Source organism: Ursus americanus, chromosome 3, assembly GCF_024610735.1.
Source record: "Ursus americanus isolate L20-20 chromosome 3, mUrsAme1.1.p, whole genome shotgun sequence".
Taxonomy (NCBI): domain Eukaryota; kingdom Metazoa; phylum Chordata; class Mammalia; order Carnivora; family Ursidae; genus Ursus; species Ursus americanus.
In genome coordinates this window covers 66,594,676-66,613,743 of record NC_142129.1, presented here as the reverse complement: position 1 = coordinate 66,613,743, position 19,068 = coordinate 66,594,676, and the positions used below count along the sequence as shown (strand labels likewise).

Below are 19,068 nucleotides of genomic sequence, written 5' to 3'. Positions count from 1 at the left end.
AAAGTGAAGAATCAAAAAGAGAGATAAGATATACGGACAAAACATTAATGAAAATAAAAACCCTACTGCTCTCAGTGTTCATGGCAGGGGGCTTATGGATTTCTTACCTAAGCTCCTGTGAAATTATTAAATTCTTTCACCAGGCCAGATCAAAGGGATCTGCAGAGCTCATGTACATTTGCAGTGTTGGTACACGGCTAAGGGTAAGTGCACTACTTGGAAGTATAGCCGAGAATGAAGAAATTATCAAGGTCAATGCCCAAGCTCAGAGATCTCTCTGCATATCTCATTGTAGTTAAGATCAAATGCTTTTGCCATTTCTAGCCAAATTTGATATTTGGGAGAAATGGTATAAAGATGATTTGATGAAAATTCAGCCAACTTTGTTTAACTTGAAAATTAATATCTTTTGACTTGAGTCAAAAAGTCTGTGTGCATACATAGAGAATTATGGGACTTAGAGTCTTGCAGTTTTTATGGAAATGTGGATGAAGGTTCTGAGCCTGTGTAGTGCACGAACTCTCTCCCTTCCAAGCAGCTTAATCCAAGGACACTGTACAGCTGAATCTCGTGTGCGTGTGCACGTGTTTGTGTTTGTGTGCGTGTGTGCATGTGCGTTCTTTAGACACCTGGTGCCGTACTTCTCTGACAGAGGGAACTAGGGTTGTCAAGTAGCGTCGTTGATAAAGGGCTTTACCGTATGTTCTTTAGGTCTAATGCCTTAGGTTGATGGCATTTCTGACCCAAATATGCTTATTCTGATAAGATTTTAGAATTTAGTTATGACAAATCCATTCCACTAATTCTCTTTTCTCTTTCTTTCCTTCCTTCGTCTCTTTCTTTCCTTCCTTTCTCTCTTTTCTTTCTTTCCTCTCTCCCCCCTCATACCTTTTTTATTTAAAAAAAACCTTGCCAGGGGCACCTGGGTAGCACAGTCGTTAGGCGTCTGCCTTCGGCTCAGGGCGTGATCCAGGCGTTCCGGAATCGAGTCCCACATCGGGCTGGGAGCCTGCTTCTTCCTCTCCCACTCCCCCTGCTTGTGTTCCCTCTCTCATTGGCTGTCTATCTCTGTCAAATAAATAAATAAAAAATCTTTAAAAAAAAAACCTTGCCAATAAGGTTATTATGAAGGTGGGCAAAGATGTTATCTGAAGATAAAGTAGGATTAAATTAGTTAAGAAAGACAGTGTGAAGATTAATTTAGTAATTTCTATCTTATTTCTACTTTATTATTATTCAGATATTTAATCCAGAAGTTGTTTGGGAACCTAAATTATCTAGGTAATTACTTTGGTACTCTACTGTATTTATTACGTAAATACAGTCACCAAGTGAAACTAAGTCTACCCCAAAAAATGTAGAGAATGTATACATCACAAAAATGATTATTGAATATATTAAATATATTCATGTAGATAAGTGCACTATGTATATGTGCTACTGGGGCATACACGAGAAAGCAAAGGACAATCAGAAATTTCTGGACTGCTATAAAGTGCTTATCTTTTGTTTAAAAACCAGAATTTTAAGTTACTTTCAATACTTTTGAAAGGCTGTACCCAATATACAGATGAATTAGATTTGAATGTAAAGTGAAGAAAATATTTACCTCAAATATTTCTTAGTACTTTGCCATCTATTTGAGAAATGAATTTCAAAAAACCACGTTTACTGTTATAATAAAAATATTTATTATAAAAACGATTACATCTCTCTGTACATAGAGACAAAAATACAATTTATACATCAATAACTTAAGTGGGCCTGAACATTCAGTATCCATCTGCTAGAATCCTAAAGCTGTTCCACAGATATCACAAATACCAACGTAGACTATTTCTATTTTATAGAACTCTATTTACACAGTTTATGTTATTGTGATATTAACATTTCGTTTCTAGTATTTTAAAGATAGTTCACAGTGTTGGGGTTAATTACTTATCAACTTCTTTAAATCTTTGGTAAATACAAGTATTTACATGCAAACTGTTTAAATTCAGTAGAAACTGAAAAGTCAAATAAGCTATTGCAAACAGTTTTGTGTAATCAATAAATGCATGAGCCGGAGTCCCACCATCAAGAAAAGTCGCTCTCTGGGACTTCTCATGATAAAGTCTGACATCCACAACAAATCATTTGAGGCCTCTATGGCCACTACCAGAAGCACCACAATTCTAGGCCACAACAAAACTAAACACAAATGTTAAATTCAACATATACAAACAGTACTGATTCTTTTACAATGCAGAAAATTCTAGTTTTTTTCTATATCCCAGTTTACACATCAATTTGACACAGATGAGTTTATTATCTCAGAAAAGCCTATTATCTCACAAAAGCGAGAGAACCATTTAAATAAGCCATTCTCTTTTGAAAGACATCAATTCATACTCTTGCCAGTAATTTATCTATGAAAATATAGATCATTTCTTGAAATAATTTGTAGGGGAAAAAGCAAGATGCCTGCCCTCTGTTTCCTTCCTTCCTTTTTCCCTTCGTTCCTTCCTTCCTTCCTTCCTTCCTTCCTTCCTTCCTTCCTTCCTTTCCTTGCACCCGTCTACCCTTCCTTCCATTTTTTCCTTCCTTCTGTGAGGGTTATGTGCAAGACTGGCCTGTCAACATACCTATTATACTTGAAGTCCCCAAAAGTTCCATATGCAGTACAACTTTCATTTATGAGCCCTCAGTCTCACTGATTCAAATGAAAGCCTCCTGGCATGAAAACCTCTTACTCCCAGGCTATTTGTTAAAAATGTCCCAAGACATATTTAAATTCTAATGTTCTCGAGCCATTTGATAATTAGGAATTGTTTTTACAGACATGTTAATGCAAGAATGTAGAGAATATAATTACACATATCAAAAATATATCTTTTTAAGCCTAGAAAGGGGATGCCATCATTGGATTACCACCATTGCAGGGGAGAGAATAGCCCCTCCTACTGAGTAAGGTTCTGAATGCATGAATTCTTTCCTGAACATTGGTTTTTCCAATCTACCATTTCATTTATAAACAAAGCAAGGCAAGAGATAGTTTTGTTATCACTTTGGTAATTCTTCTCCCTCTCCAACCGCCAACATCCTGAATTCAGTGCATATTTTAAAACTCACCCAGGACTAGGCAGGCACCTGGCAATAAGTGTTCACTTATTACATGAAGTGTCAACAGGAGAGCAGCATAATGAAGATGCGGTATTTATCAGAAGAGGCTTTCTTCTGAGTTTCTATACTGGCCCAGTGCCTTGGCTGCAACTTGGAATAAAACATTTTGACTCATTCCTCTTCATTCAAATAACATACAAAGTAAATGTTACATAGCCACCAGCTTTTCCTCCCTAAAGTGCACAGAAATATAGGAAATGCGCCTTTACATACATTTCTAATGACAGAGCGTAAACTAAGCCCCAACCCTTTGATGGCAGGGAAATATTGGCATATTGACACTTGATATGCAATAAATACCAATATCTTATGCCATCAACTGCAGGCCTAAAATATCAGTCCACTGCAAGTGCTAGCTTACATCTTCACTTCGCTTGCATTCCCATCCTTGTTGCTACAGACATGGCAAACGGGTTTTTCATGCTTCAGGATTTGACATAAGCTCATACATTATACTAGGTTTAAAGAATAATGCCTACGTTACACTTTCCTGGGTCAGAGAAGAGGGCTTTGTTCCTCTTTGCACCACTGTTCTGATCAAGGAGTTTTTGTTGCTTTTGTTTGTTTTTGAGGAAACAAGAGTTCCCACGCAAACATTCAGGAAGCAGCACTGGCGTAGACCCACTTTGATCCCTTAAAGTGTTCTGAGTGTCCCTCTTCACAGAGCCACTTTCTCCTTTGCCAAGTTCTTTGGTTCCTTGCTTGGGATACACCAGTCGTCAGCCTCGATGCTCATCTGATAATGTTTGAAGGCTGATTTGTTAAAGACTGGAAGTTTTTCTACAGACTCTGAAGATAAAGCCTGAAAGAAGAGGGGGGAGAAAAATCAACTAAAAGAAATTATTCATGGCATTATTTGTACATGAAGTGATTATTCAAAATAAATCCAGAGGTAAGTATTCAAACATTCAACTACATTCCTGTAATTGATTCAGTTAATAAGAGCACACCATAGCCCATAATATGCTAGGAGGTGTATAAAAGAAAAGTAAAAAACAAATATTTATTTCTACCCTGTAGGGGCTAAAATAGTATATATCCAATTATAAATTGGGGAACAGAATTTGTCTTCAATATTTACATACTTCCCTTGTTCGGATGTTGCTGATGTGACAGAACTGAATGGCAAAGCTATTCTTTACAAAAACCTTTGTATCGGTGATAAAGAGTCCTAATCTGATACTATTAATTTATTAAAATCTGATACTATCAATCTATCATCTCTTAATCTTTCCCAGTACTTTGAAGACTTTTGCTCATTTAAGAAATGAATACATTAACTATTTCAGATAGTCAAAGGCTTCTCAGCAAATAATTCCCTTGCACAAAATGGGAGTCTACAAGCTTAACGTTTTAGTTACTAAAATCTGTAAATACATTTTCAATTCAAACAGCTGGAAAACAATTAACGAATCAGGGCAGTGACCTTACCAAATACATTGAGGCTTTATCAGAAATAGAAAAAAACTTGTACCAAGTTTTAAAGTTTAATCAGGAAATGCCAGACATCCCACTGACAGCTTGTAAGCAGTTAGCTTTTCCTTCCCTGGATTTCTAATAAGGTCAGCTTTTAAGGTCTTGCATATCTTGGTATCAGTTGTTTTCTAGGCTGGAACATTATTACCATATATTTCCCACGAGTTTAAGTAAAACAAAGGTACAGCTATTCTCACAGATGCCAAAAGGTGTTGGTTTAAAAAATTCACCTGGGGATCTCCTCACTTGGAAACTAATATGCTTCTTGAGAAACAATTTTGCTTCACTTGAAGCAGGGAGCCTGGTCCCACTTCTAATTGGTAAGTTATCATATTAAATATTAAATAGTACGTCTACACATACCAAACAGAAAATAAAATGACTTGTGGTCATTATTTGCATTAACTCAGTTTGGGGAATTCACTGTGGGGCTGTAATTCAAGTTGGGGCTGAAAAGAAGCATGGCTTTCAGAAATATTGTTTCGGGGTGCCTGGGTGGCTCAGTCGGTTGGGCATCCGACTCTTGATTTCACCTCAGGTCATGATCTCAGGTTCATGATGAGATCGAGCCCCAAGTCGGGCCCCACACTCAGTGGGGAGTCCATCTGAGATTCTTTCTCTCCCTCTTCTTCTGCCCCTTCCCCTGCTCGAACTCCCTCTCTCAAATAAACAAATAAATAAAATCTTTAAAAAAACAGAAACATGATTGTTTCTACTGAATTGAAGGGATACCTTTAAATAGATGATGGCATCTGTTCCATATCCTGACATAGAGTAGAGATTCAGATCTCCTTGAAAGTACTTGGCATAGAGACGAGAAATTGGCAAGCCGTAACCAAAACCGGCCTAGAGGGAAAAAGATCAGTTATTGGCAAAGAAGTGGACATGCTCACTGAAACACAAAACGTAGGAAGGAGTTATTATCCTCCCTGCTCCTGATGTTCTAGAACCCAGATAAGTATTTTCTGCTTCCAATCAGAGACCTCTCATAAATCGTTTCACCGTCTTCAGCTTGCTTTCTCATGCTTTCTCATAACCCCATGCCCAATTTAACTAAATTGACTAACTTGCCTACATACTTCCTTCTAATCCTTGCTTTACATTGAGAACTAGGTGGCTGGGATGAACTTAGCTATTTAATTGGTCTTACCAAAGGAGCATTCCGGGAATTATCCATCACGGGCGTTGGTGCAGTGGAGTAAGTGTAACTAAAGAGGCGCTCAATGATCCTCAGGGGAACGCCACCTCCTCTGTCTGAAATCTTAAACAGACCAAAGCTATGCATTAAAAACAAGGTGCATTGGTAGATCTACAAATTTTTTCTTTTATTTAAAAGTCACCTGGTGTACATGACTTTGATCTGCTGCTCAAAGCAGAGAGCTTTATTATTATTTATTATTTATTTATTATTTATTATTATTTATTATTTATTATTATTGACACCTTATCTCAAGAGAGACTCAAAAGAACAACAGAGAATGGTTACCTTAATTGTAAGATCTTCTTTTCCCAAGACAACAATCACTTCAATTGGTGTAAGGGAAGGCCAATTTTCCTGGTGTTCGACTGTTGCCCTCATTGCATTCTAAAGAAATCAAAACCATAAGGAATTCAATGGCAGAAGAATGAGAAACAATAAATAACTGTTTTTTATGTTTAAAATAAAAGCAGCACAGAGGGTAATTCAAAGTTCCTATTTTTTTTTTAAGTTAGTAGTAAAAGAGCTCTGTAAATAGCCATTTATGAATGTGTCATGCAGGATGTATAATGAAAAATATTCATTTACCATGTAATATAGCTCCTGGGAGTAATGTCTAATGGAAAAACAATTCTGCTAGCTGTCAAGTTCTTATTTGTAAGCTTAATTTAAATGTAGAAATTGGTTTTTATAGTCCATTTCCCGGTTTTCTCTTTTCTGTCTTTCCATTACATTTTACATCCAACCACCAAAGACTATTACATAACAAATGAACAGTGAATCATTGAACCAATTTATTGGCTTTTATAAAACTTGCTGGGAAAGGTTGTTACTATTTAAAAGGATAGTAAATAATTCTAAATTAAATTTCAATTTGCATTTGATTATCATCTTAACTTTTACCAATGATGGCAAAATAACTAGGAGTTGGACCGTTCAATTTAAAAGTAAATGAAATCAGTGAAAAAAGTATCTTTTGTCCTTTAACAGAGAAGAAACTCAAACAAGTTTGCAGACAACTGGATGAGTCTCATACAGATAAAGTTTTGGTTTATGTCACCCGTTTTCCTCTCTAACCTCCCTGTGGTACATTATCTGCTTTCTGGATTCTATATAATACTAAGTTCTAATCATTAGCTGAAGTAAAAGAAAATAGATCAGATGTCTGTAGTACAATAGATACCTCATTGCACTAACATTAGAATAAGGTAGGAAATAGTAAGTTCTGAGAAAAGTTATATCAGAATTAGAGGCAAATTTCATTTTTTTAAGTCTTCCTCCTCCAGGAGTCCAGGAGACTCCTGGAAAGGGTTACGAAGGTTCAGGTGTTTTTTCTTTACTTTTTTTTTTTTTTTTGGTGTAAGTACAGTTGGTAGAACCCAGGACAGGATTTGATTCTAGGTACCTGGCTACCTCAGACCAGTAACATTCACATCCTACTTGAGCTTGTTAGAAATGCAAATTCTCAGATGTACAGAATCAAATCTCTGGGCCAGAGCCTAAGAATCTGTCTTTTAAGAAGCCCTCCAGGTGATTTCAATGCATACTGAAGTTTGAGAAACACTGTCCTACAGTCTTGCTGTAGAAAGTGTGGAGTGTAGACCAGCAGCATCACCCGTTGGCTTATTACAAATTCTAAACCCCAGGCCCCACCCTAGTCCCACTGAATCAGAATGTTAACAATACCCCAGATGATTCATATGCACATTAAAGTTGATCATGGAGGGAACTGACTCCCTTCTGAGTGCATTCTAGACTCAGGTTGGAGCCCTGCCACCTGCAACAACTCTGGACCTGAATGTCTGGATTCGGAGCTGGACCATCCTGCGGGGGTGGAGGTAACAAGGCCCCATTCACCGAAGCATTCACCCCCTGACCTTCCTTAACATATGCATGAATGACTAGTGCTTTGTTGGACACTGAAAAAATAAGAAGAGCAGGGAGCACTAAGACATCGTGAATCGTATTGCGCATTCTCCAATATGTGCGGATGCTCTAATGAGCCGCATGTGCCCTTTCCAGCACTAACTGTAGCTTCTTTCTGTTAGGAGCCCTGAAGAATGTTTGGGAGAAGATAGTGAGGCTCCCACTTAGTGGGAAATGATAAAGGAAATAAAAATGTAACCTGTGAATTAAAAACAAAGCAAAATTGCAAGTATTGTGAAGTGTCATACCTTGAATAGTTCGAAGAGCATATGATGAAGGTGAGAAGGTACATACACAATGTGAATTGGTTGGCCTGGAGATTTTCCTAGAAAAAAAATAAGCTCATTTAGAACTGGTAAACAAGTATTTCATTAAAACAAACTTCTGTATCTATTTGATTAATAGAGACTCCTTATTCCCAAGATTAGAATACTGTCCATCTTCCTTTACTCTGAAATTCTACCCTAGGATCTTCCCTCTTTAACAGTAAACACAACTGGCTTATTTTCAAAATGCTATTACAGTTGCTGCCTTGTGCTCTATGATTAATTTTTGCATTTCTCTACAAATGTATAAGGTCAGATGAAGTGCATGACAAGGGTGCTATAAATTAGATTACGTGGATTATTTGTTTCTGCTTTCACAACTTTCATACTGGGCTACTTCAGAGTTAAAATCATATACATTTTAAGAAAGAAGAAAAAAACTCATGTGTCCATAGTATAATACTGAAATTAATATTAGCTATAATTTTCATATTTTATGGGAAAATAACACATTTGATTATTCTTTTGATTATTCTCACCCAAACACTAAATCTTACAGGCTAAATATGCTTACATTTCACCGAGAGGCGAAAGAAAACAGAGAAACAAAAACCTCATAATACTGTTTGAGAAGAAAAATAAAAGTATTATTCTTTGGTGTCCCAGGCCTTGGCAAAGTTTGAATCAGAAAACAGAAGGTCTGGCACAATTCCCTCTTTATTTTATCAAACAGTTCAAGCGGTTTATCTACACGTATTATGCAACACTGCTGTTAATTCTTAGAGATATTTTTCAATCTTTATTTGTATTCCTATTTTTAATTTAGCAATCAGTTATGTGTACATATCCCCAGTCCATGAGTTAGGGTACTTTTAATTTGAGCAACTTAATTTTAACTGTCCTGCTCTGAGAAGCACTATGGGATAAGATAAGAACAGTGTCTTGCACTCATCATATTATCACTTGAATGTGGGGTACCCTAGAGGTGAAGCCACTGAAGTATGCTCTGTTTCCAAAACTGTGGTGTTTACTTACAGTGCAATTAAACATTTTTTTTTGTAATTTAAAGACATTTTTAAAAGAACATTTAACATGAGACCTACCTTCTTAAATTTCTAAGTGTACAATATAGTATTCTTAGCTGTAGGCATGATGTTGTACAGTGGATTTCTAGAACTTATTCATCTTGCATAATTGAAATTTTATACCCATTAAACAGCAACTTCCTATTTACCCCAGCCCCCAACCTCTGGCAACCACCATTCTACTTTCTGCCTCTCTGAATTTAACATTTTACATACTTCTGATAAGTGGAATCCCACAGTATTTGTCCCATGACTGGCTTATTTCTTACAGTACAATTTAAAGTGTTTTTGTTTCCAGGTCTTATGAGTAACTTCTCCAGGAGGATGTTCCTACTACCAAGTGGTTCCTCCTACTTCTGGCCTCCCTGACCCCCATATTCTGCAAGATTGCTACTCTAAACCCTAATGTATTTATTCAAACCATTCCTCTTTATGAATCATCATTAGCAACTGAATACGCTCAACTGGAACTTTCCAATTGAGATGAAGAGAACTTCGGCTTCAAAAAAGAAGCGTACAAATTCTAGACAAGTTCAGAAGGGAGAAAAGGCGCACAGAAGTTGCTTTGTGTTTACAAGAAGTAATCTTACTGGGAGAACAGTGAATTTCCCATAGATTAAAATATGTTTTATTTTTAGCTTACCATTCACTTGTGTGAGCTTTAATTCTGGAGATGTTAAATAATACTGGTCACAAAGCATCTTTGAACACTCAAAGGCATCTGAAATAGAAGGTTTTTTTCTTAATGATGAAAGGAATTTGTGCCAAGTAAAATTTTCACATGATCTTCAGTGTGTGTACTACCTTTAATCTAGAATATTCATTAGAGTACAGGACTATATATATATATATTTATTTATTTTATAAATATTTATACCCTTAATCTAGAATATTCATTAGAGTACAGGACTATATATATATATATATATATATATATATATATATATATGAAAAAATACCTCTTTAATATTTTATTGAATAAAAAATTAAGACAGTGTTGAAGTTATAGCTGTGCCAATAGGAATATGCACACTTCAGAGATTGAATACAATATATAAGAATATGGCACATTACCCATTAATGTCTGGATTTTTATGTTATTAATGAATGTTTAAACCCTGACTCTCAAAAGCGAAGGAACTTCATGACAGTATTTATAAAACTATAAACAGAACACTCCGAATATAAATTTATTCACAAAGTCACCTCATCTATAGATATGTCAATCACATAGTGTCCATTTTCAGTAAGGGAAATGCAAAAATCTAGAAATTACCTTGGACCACGGCTGCCACATCACAGCTTGGATCAATGCTTCCAATGTGAGTTGGGTTTCCTGTCTGTGAGTCACTAAATATAAGAACTGTTGAAAAATAAAAACGAAGGATATTGTTATAAAAAGCAGGATAATTGTAATTAAAACTACCACTGAAAAAGAATGTGAGCCCCCTGAATAATGAAACCTCTGGTTGGGGTATGGCTTATATTCTACACCCTTCTCAGTGTGTCATGACCATGATGAGCTAACTTACTATGCTGGTTCATCAGCATCCGCGTAGAAATACGGTTCATGTAAAATCGATCCAAGAAATACTGGAGATTTTGATTGGTGACTGGGTCAACTGTGCAGCCATCTTTATATTCGATGATTCCTTGTGCCATGGTTGGAACTACATTGTGGTGTCTATTTCGAACTTTGATGAGCGTATCTACAAAACTAAGCCAAAACACATTTACAGTTACTGAAAGTTCCAGTAAGTTTCATTCACTTATACTCCTTAGACTACTTCAAAGAGGGCTAAAGCCTTTTTTAAGTATCCATCTAAGGAAATCAAATGATAAAATGTTTGGATGAAGCTTTATGAAGGTTCTCACTAGAGATTCCTCAACTACAATAGAGGAGACAGTATCACAAAAAGATTTATTTTGTTTCTAGCTTAACGTAAAAATACCAGCTTTCTAACGGGTGAATTCATTCTAAGAATTCATTAAGCCTCCTTTTTAAAAAATAATAATTAAAAAGAATTAATATTAAAGAGAATTCTAGAGTGCCATTGTGGAAAAAACCTTCAAGATTTCTTCTCAGATTTATAAAAAGTTTCTTCTTTCCTATTCTTATAGCCAGAAACTATCAGTTACTCTGAAAGAAAATGTTCAATCTCCAGTGACAATGACATATAGTAATACTGTGTAATAGTAAATCCACCTGTGAAGCTAATCATCAGACTAAATTTATAGTAAAAATAGATTTCCTTAATAATAAGAAGTTCCCCACACTTGTTCATACTAAGCATCATTTTCAATGCCATCCTTCCTTATCACTTTTAAAAAACCAACAAGTCAAAACTTGTCATTTGTAAGGGGGAGGTTACTTATTATTCAGAATTGTAGCTCCTTTAATTTATGTCTAAAAAAACATCTTTGGAGTATGTCTGGAAATAGTCGAAGTTTTAGACATGTATTCTAATGCATAGAACTTACTCTGATAATGCTTTCTGGTCCTCTGGGCTTTTCTCATGGAATTCCACCAAATCCATCAGGCTCTGGATATACCTGTAAAGTGACAGGTGTGCTTTAAGTTTTAAAATTGAATAGTCAGATACAAGTGGCTACATCATTTCAAAATGATGGAAAAGAGAAAGTATAATGTTTAAAATTGAAACTTTCCTTTAAAACACCTGGAAAACACTGTATCTAAAAAACAAAACAAGGAAACTATGACCTTAACCCTCAACTTTCCTATTTAAAATTTATATTTCTTTAATCATTACAGATCAGTAGTCAGTTTTTTGTTTTATCTGGCAAATGTTTTCTTTTTTTATAATACTTAGAAACAACTTTTTAAGGAAGGCTTCTTATTTTTTCCTACTATATTCATTCATAGGTGAGTAGAAGTTGTGAAAGCAGCAGTAAATACTATGGATGATGTATTTCAGATTGTAATTGTTTAATAATATATATTTATAATATACAATATTTATATTTATATAACTATAATACTTATAGTTATAATATATATTGTATATTTATATTTATAATATATGTAATTATACAATACATATTTACAGTATTTTAAATATATATATATTTCTTAAATCAATAAACAAAAAGCTGTGTAGTCAGTGGATTAGGGTGAGGCTCTGGTGTATATCTGCCTCAGGGGTACCGTGGTCCTATCCTCTGAAAATCTGTTACTTTGGGTGATCTACCCTCTCTAAGCCTCAGTACCCTTATCTGTAAAATGAGGTGATAATAACTGACAATTATTAAGTGCTGGCTGAGTGCCAGGTACTCTTGCAAGTACTTTTTTATGGATTAGCTCATTTAATTTCACTCACATAACCCTTTGAAGCATATACTTTATTTTCCTCAGTAACAGATGGGGGAATTGAGGCATAGAAAATTTAAGATACTTGCCAAGAAATTCCCCAAAAACTAGGAAGAGGCAGAGGCAGGATTTGAACCGAAAGCCTGCGGATTATTGGTTTGTAACTAGCAAAGATTAGACCCTCCAAATAGTAGTCCTTCTGTATATTTCTAGGGTAGGATTCCGTGTGCAATATCAAACTCTGTCTTTTATTATTTAAAATACAATTATATTGTGAAAATATGTACTTTTTCAGGGCAAGATGTCTGTTTGTAGCTTTGTAACTGTTCTTATGATAACTTACCCTAAATTACTAAAAACATCTTTACATCTTTCAAAAATGTTTACTGTTCAGACCACCTGTTTTCCAATTATAATGTTAATGTATTATAAGAATTCATACTCAGATACGTGTCTTTAAAAATAGAGACTGTTTCAGAATGATTCACCACTTACCAGCTTTTAACTAATTGCACTGAAGAAGTCTTGACTAATCGATCAGGGAGGATATCAATTTCCTTCAGGATATTGGCTAGCCTCACAGGCAATTCTTGTCTCAAAAATGCAAAAGAAGTTCTTTCACATGCATTTTCTGAACCTGTAATAAATAACATTTGTTTAGTTTCGGGAAAAAAGTAGCTCTAAATGATACATTTGAATAGCATTAACTATACAATACTGAACACACACACATATCATAAACTTATAGTTTCACCCTCAGTTGGGTTACTGTTTATACTAAGAAGAAGTAAGTTATCTCCTTTTTCATTGTTTTTTTTCTTTACTTTCTTTGTAAAAAAAATGACCAATATGAGAATTATTGTTTTCTTTTTTTGGAAGAGGATTCACTTCCATGAAGTCAGACTATCCCATAGCTCAGTCAACACCACAGTGTCAACCCAACATCGTTCAGAGAGTTCTAGATATGAAATTGGAGTAGAGGGATCACAGGGTGGGTAGGAGTTACGATGTTCCCACATTAGTGATAAATAATACCACGTTTAAATCCTTGAAGTTTTCCTTGTAAGATCACTGCAGAAGTTTGTAAACATTTTTGGCAGTAATGCAAATATATGGAAAACCATAATGGTAAAGAGACAAATCTGTTAGCAATGCAGAGAGATGTATATACCCTGTGAACAGGTGGAAGGTGGCTAAGGGATAAAATCTGAATTAATATGAAGCTACTTTATAACATTAGGAATCCTCCCCAAAAAGTATTATACTGTGAAGGAGGGGATAAAGTTTTTTAATTCATTGTTAAATGGTGCCGCAAAGCAAAATATTTTGACTGGAAGCTTTGGACGGAAAGATGAGCTCAAACCATCCAGCATCAGTGGGTCAGCAAGCGGCCTTGACCTATAGGCACAAACTGTCAGAAATAAGAGAGATCTAAGAAAGGACAAGGTGCACTGGCGTCGAGGCTCCAGGGTTCAGCAGGAGAGCAGACTCCAGCTAGTTTAAGCAATGAGCTCTGCTCTCCCTGCACAAGGACTGAAAGTTAAGGAAGCTCCCCAACCCCAGCGCCCCCACCCGGCCCTACTTCCCAGCTCACCAAAGTCCAGGAGTTGCTTCATGGATAGTGGGGACGGGCTGTAGCGTGAAAAATGCTCAACCTCGCGGGGCACCAGGCTGGCGCTGCTCAGTGAGCCGGTGCTGCGCATCACGAAGCGGGCCGCCTTCATCTTGATGCCCACCCTGTCTGGCAAGCGCTGGGGCTGGCTTGAGGGACGAAGGCTGAGAAAAGCAGAACCTGGGACCCAGGTGGGGGCGGTGCGCGTTTGGGCAGTGAGGGCAGGTGGGCTGGCTCGTGCACCCGATCTGGGCTGAGATTCCGGGGTGCTTCCGAGTGGAGGAGGCCGGCAGTGAGTGTGAGGAGCCGCGACCGGCTGGAGACTCAAGTTCGCGTCTGGCTACCACCAGTCGCCTCCCGCGGTTTTATTTGTTTCCCGGCACGCCCCCCACCCCCACTCCAAAGGGGAGGAGTCACTGGGACTTGGAGACTAGTCCAGAACTGGGGCCGCGCCAATCAGCTCAGATAAAGAACTTTGGGCCCCGCCCCCCCCCGCCGCGGAGTCCTGTCGGTGGAGAGACTTGGCACCAGTGCCCGGGGCTGTGAGAAGGCAGGTGAAGCGGGCATCGGGAGGTATATGGGCTAAAGATCAGCCACTTGGGACAGAGTCCCGGATCGCGTGGGCTGGGGGACCGCCCATACTCGTCCTTGTTTACAAGGAGAGACTGTCTCAATGTCACGCATTCCTGACCAGAAACTATTTCCAAGAGTCTGAGCTCCGGGATGTCGTTGGTTCTTTCTCAGAGCGGGCTTTTTACAGTAGCCAATCAGCTGCATGTAAAAATATGAGCTTCTCTGCCATTGGACAGTGAGAGAAAGAACTAGTGTAAAGACTACTGGTCTTTTCTCCAGGAGCGAACAGTTCAAGTCAGGAACTGGAAGTTCTTTTTGGTGAGACTTCGGCTTCAGTAACTTCCCAAATACTTTATTTTTTTTTCCTGCGGCCATAAAAGGCCATCAATTTGTTTTTCTCCATTAATACAGTCTGTTCATTAGGTTTAACTCTGTTAATTAAAAACAAAGTTATAAAGGGATAAATTTGTCAACTTGCCGCCTTCTACCATCAGAGAATTTATTCGCTCTGACCTCCTGTATAGTATGTCCTTAATCCAAATCTTTGTCTAAGACATTCTTTTCTACTCTTAAATATCTAGCACAAACTATGTGCTGCAAGAGATCTTTCCTGAAGTCCTCTCCTCCATGCTTCTTCCAATATGGTCTTTGTCACTTAGGATATTATATTGTAGCTTTTTTATTATTGTATTGACCTCTTTGAATCCCTTTCCCTGAAAAAGATCAGGGTTGGGACCAAGTCTGGTGTATCTTTGTGATTCTTACCCTGCTTTATCACTACTTAAGCTTAAACAGTTGTGGAAACATTGGGGAAGCTCTAACTTGCATCTACACTTGGAGATAGGTTTTGATACCACTATGATTTATATGTGTGTGTGTGTGTGTGTTTAGAGAGAGAGAGAAAGAGAAGGAGAGTGTGTGTGCAAGTGGGGGCAAGGGGCAGAGGAAGAGAGAGAGAAAATCTTAAGCAGGCTCCAGGCAGGATGAAGCTGGACATGGACCTTGATCCCACCACCCCCAGATCATGACCTGAGCTGAAATCAAGAGTGGGATGATCAACTGAGTGAGTTACCCAGGCACCCCTAAGATGTGTATTTTTGTACGCCAAATCCTTTATTACATATTTGCACAGCTTGATGAAGCAAGAAAAAAAAGAAAAAAGAAAAACAAAACAATGTGTACAAGAAACCAAACAATAAAATAAAACTCTCTCTGATGAAGCAAGAAAAATTTAAGGTAAAAATCCACCGCACTTTTTCCCCCCTGGATTACATCTTAAGAATAGTAGTAAAAGAATGTGTTTGCTTTTCTTTCCACGTCTGTGGGATCTAGAATAGGCAAAAATGTATATTATAAAGAATTACACTCTTTAATTTGCAGAGGAAAGGCCATGGAAAATGATGTATTACAGACAGGTCTAATTCAGGAAAGCCCCACTGAGTACTGTCTTGGCTTACCCAGCACTACTGCCCTACATGTTGCTGGATGATTAAAGATCAGGGGAAGTCATATGATGTTCACAGAGATGGCTCAGTGCTAAGTGTGTACTTAGGTCACCAAACTTTTGTCTCCATGTCATCCCGTCCAATAATATTTACCGGATTATGCTCACAGGGCACTGCATTCTTCTAGGGTCATTTCTCTATGATGGAAACTGTTATAATTGGCAACATTTATGATAACTGGGTCGGAATAGCTAGGTAAAGTTGTTTACACAGTTGGCTAAATCACTGTGTATTATACCATGATTAGAGAGTGACCTGGAAAGACAGTGGCACTTGTCTTCTCTGTCTGACCACAGATCTTGGAGGTTATCCAGTCTCTATGGAAGTAAAGCAAAGAGAATTATTATTTGGGGGCAATGGGTATGGACAAATTTGTACATTCATTCAAGTAAAGGTAAACTGTGAGAGGACTACCAAATGATTTGGTGCTGGGGAGCAGGGAGGAGTATCAAAGTACCCCTGCTTGAGGACCCAATTCCTGAAATTTTCAAGAGTATGCTTACGTAGCATCAAGTTAATTCTATTCAGCTTGCCTAGCAGAATCTGATAACATAAGGCCACTGGTAGAGCTTTAAGAATGCAAGTGACACTTTTGCCAGAGGGCTGGAGATATTTAATTTGACGAAATGCTTCAAGACCCTTAAAAAGATGCTCTTTCAACTTTTTCACCTCTAGAAACATATTGGAAGGGAGCATTAAAAAATGTATATATATATATATATCAAGAACTTCAAAAGCCATGATGGAAGTAAGAGAGAGTGTGTATGTATTTTGCCGAATATATGTATGTATGTGTGTGTGTGTGTGTGTGTAATAGAATATATAGAGAATATTTAAAGTTAAAATATTAACAGCAGACTTGAAGAAATTATTTACAAAATATGTAAGAGACAAATGATTAGTTAAGAAATGGCTGTTTTAGCAGGGAACAAAATAGTCATGATGTATTCTTTCTTGGGGATTATAGATAATGGCCTGGAGCTACCTTAGATTTGGTAGGCAAGAAAGGTCTCTCTGAGAAAGTGATAACTACAGGCAATTTAGCAGCCTTCTTTTGGGGAATGAGAAGGGAATATTGGTGGAAGCATATTGGTGAAGAGATGGGGAAAGCAAGGCCTAAATCACCATTTGGTCTGTGATATTTCTTAAATTGGTATTTCTAGAGGCTACTAGGTGCCAGGAGCTGGACTAGATGCTTTGGTTGCTGTGAAAACATCTTCTTTCAGGTATCTCAGACTAATAGTGGGTGATGAAAAACAATGGCTAATTAAAAAAATTTTTTTTATTCATGTGACTATCATTTAATCCTCAGAACAAAAAAATTACAATTAAGTGCATTTAAAAACAGTTTATAAAAGAGATTTGATCAATGTGTCATGTTGGTGGTGATAGTAATGATCCTCAGTAATGTTTGGAGGAAGGGCTATGCTGGGAATCAGGAAATGCCTCCTCTGGTAACTGGCTTTGGGACTGACTTCAGAAACATAAACAAGATTTGGGCAAATTATTGGTAGACAGTGAGGAAGGATGTCGAAGCCTGAGCAAAAGCACAGATGTAGGAGCTGGAGACAGAGTGGAGAAATGAGGGCTAGGTTGGTCTGGCTGTCATCTGGAGTACCCCAAGGAAGAAGGAGATGGGAGCTTAGGGTTATATCATAAAAACTTTAAATGCTGATATGAGGACTTTGAGATTCCTGAGGTAGGCAACATGGAACTGTTGGAGCTCAAATTTGTTAGCAGTTGAATAATTCAGTGCAATAAAACTTCATTGAACACCCATTATGTACCAGACACTATGATTGGTGCTGGGGACACAAAGATGAAAAAAGCATAGTCGCTGTCCTCAAGGACAGGAGAAAAACATGTAAATAATCTAAAGAAAAAATAATGTGATATCTATAAGGTGTGTGTGTGTGTGTATATGGCGGGGGTTCAGGGAAGACTTCCTTGGAGGAGGTGACATGTCATCTGAGTTATAAAGATTGAAAAGAATTTCGAAGGCACACAAGAAAGGAGAAGTGTTGGGGCGGTGGGAGAGAGAATGAAAAGAACCATTTTATTGGTGGGCTCTTCAGCTCTTGTCACATCTGAGAAGGAAGAATGAAAATAAAAAATTCTGTGATGTTCTAAGCCTGTGTTACTGGGAGGTGGTGATTTCATTAATAGAGGCAGGGAAGTCAAAGGGTCCGGAGGAAAGGGGAGGTTGGTGGAAGGGAGGAACACAATGATGCGTTTGTTTGGGAACACTGAGTTAATGAGAAATCACTGGGGAAGTAGTCAAGGTGGTTTCTGGGGGAAGGGAAGGTGAGAATTCAAGGATTCAAGGCTGTTCCACCATTGCTGAGAAGTGAAGAGAGATGGGTGAACCTCTCGCCCATTTCTTTACTCGAGGCTCCCCTCTCCTGCTAGCCTACAGCACTAGCTCACTTTTTTTTTTCTGTGCACAATACTTCCTTCTGGAGAAGCCCTTGGTTTCATTCTTTGCCTCCTTACACTTTTAAAGGCTAAAATTCTCCCCCTCGCTAAAGCAATACCAAAAAAAATTGTTCATTTTTCGGTTTTGACACCTATAGCTTCAGTGTTATGGCGGGGGGAAGTGGATCCTGAAGCTAACACATCTTGACTTTTGGTGGGAAGATAAGAAGAATTTTTGCTTCAGCTCTACATACCGGCTGAACATTCTTCCCTGCCCCCCCCCTGGAAATTTCTTAATTGTGTCTGATATTTGTGTTGAAAACCAATAAGGGAAGGTGAGCAAAGGAGATTAAAAATTAACGAAAGAAGAAAAACAAATGTGTAATGAGCATATGGAAATATGCTCAAACTAATGATTGAATAGGAAAATAAAAAGTAATAAGAGAATGCTACACCATAGTTCTGTCAGATGGCAAATAATGAAAAAAGCTAATAACATCTCCTCGTGTTGGCAAATCCTGG

The 19,068-nt window shown here is 37.5% G+C and overlaps 1 protein-coding gene across 1 annotated transcript; it reads right to left on the bottom strand.

Annotated features, from left to right (window-relative positions):
- Positions 1-1,667: 1,667 nt before the first annotated feature.
- PDK4 (pyruvate dehydrogenase kinase 4) lies at positions 1,668-14,410 on the bottom strand. The gene is made up of 11 exons (XM_045793204.2): positions 14,036-14,410; positions 12,937-13,078; positions 11,595-11,666; positions 10,646-10,830; positions 10,390-10,476; positions 9,757-9,834; positions 8,011-8,087; positions 6,125-6,223; positions 5,789-5,899; positions 5,371-5,484; positions 1,668-3,964 (listed from the first exon to the last, which is right to left on the bottom strand). The coding sequence occupies exons 1-11, from the start codon at positions 14,163-14,165 to the stop codon at positions 3,821-3,823; spliced, it is 1,239 nt and encodes a 412-aa protein (XP_045649160.1). The 5' UTR covers positions 14,166-14,410; the 3' UTR covers positions 1,668-3,820.
- Positions 14,411-19,068: the final 4,658 nt, after the last annotated feature.

What these genes read in the sequence shown, in the direction of transcription:
- PDK4 (XM_045793204.2), bottom strand. Translation starts at nt 14,165, where the DNA reads ATGAAGGCGGCCCGCTTCGTGATGCGCAGCACCGGCTCACTGAGCAGC. An exon ending in GATGCTGATGAACCAGCATA is followed by an intron (nt 10,477 to 10,645) that starts GTAAGTTAGCTC and finishes ATTTTTCAACAG; the next exon opens with TTCTTATATTTAGTGACTCA. An exon ending in ATGCCATCATCTATTTAAAG is followed by an intron (nt 3,965 to 5,370) that starts GTATCCCTTCAA and finishes CTCTTCTTTCAG; the next exon opens with GCTTTATCTTCAGAGTCTGT.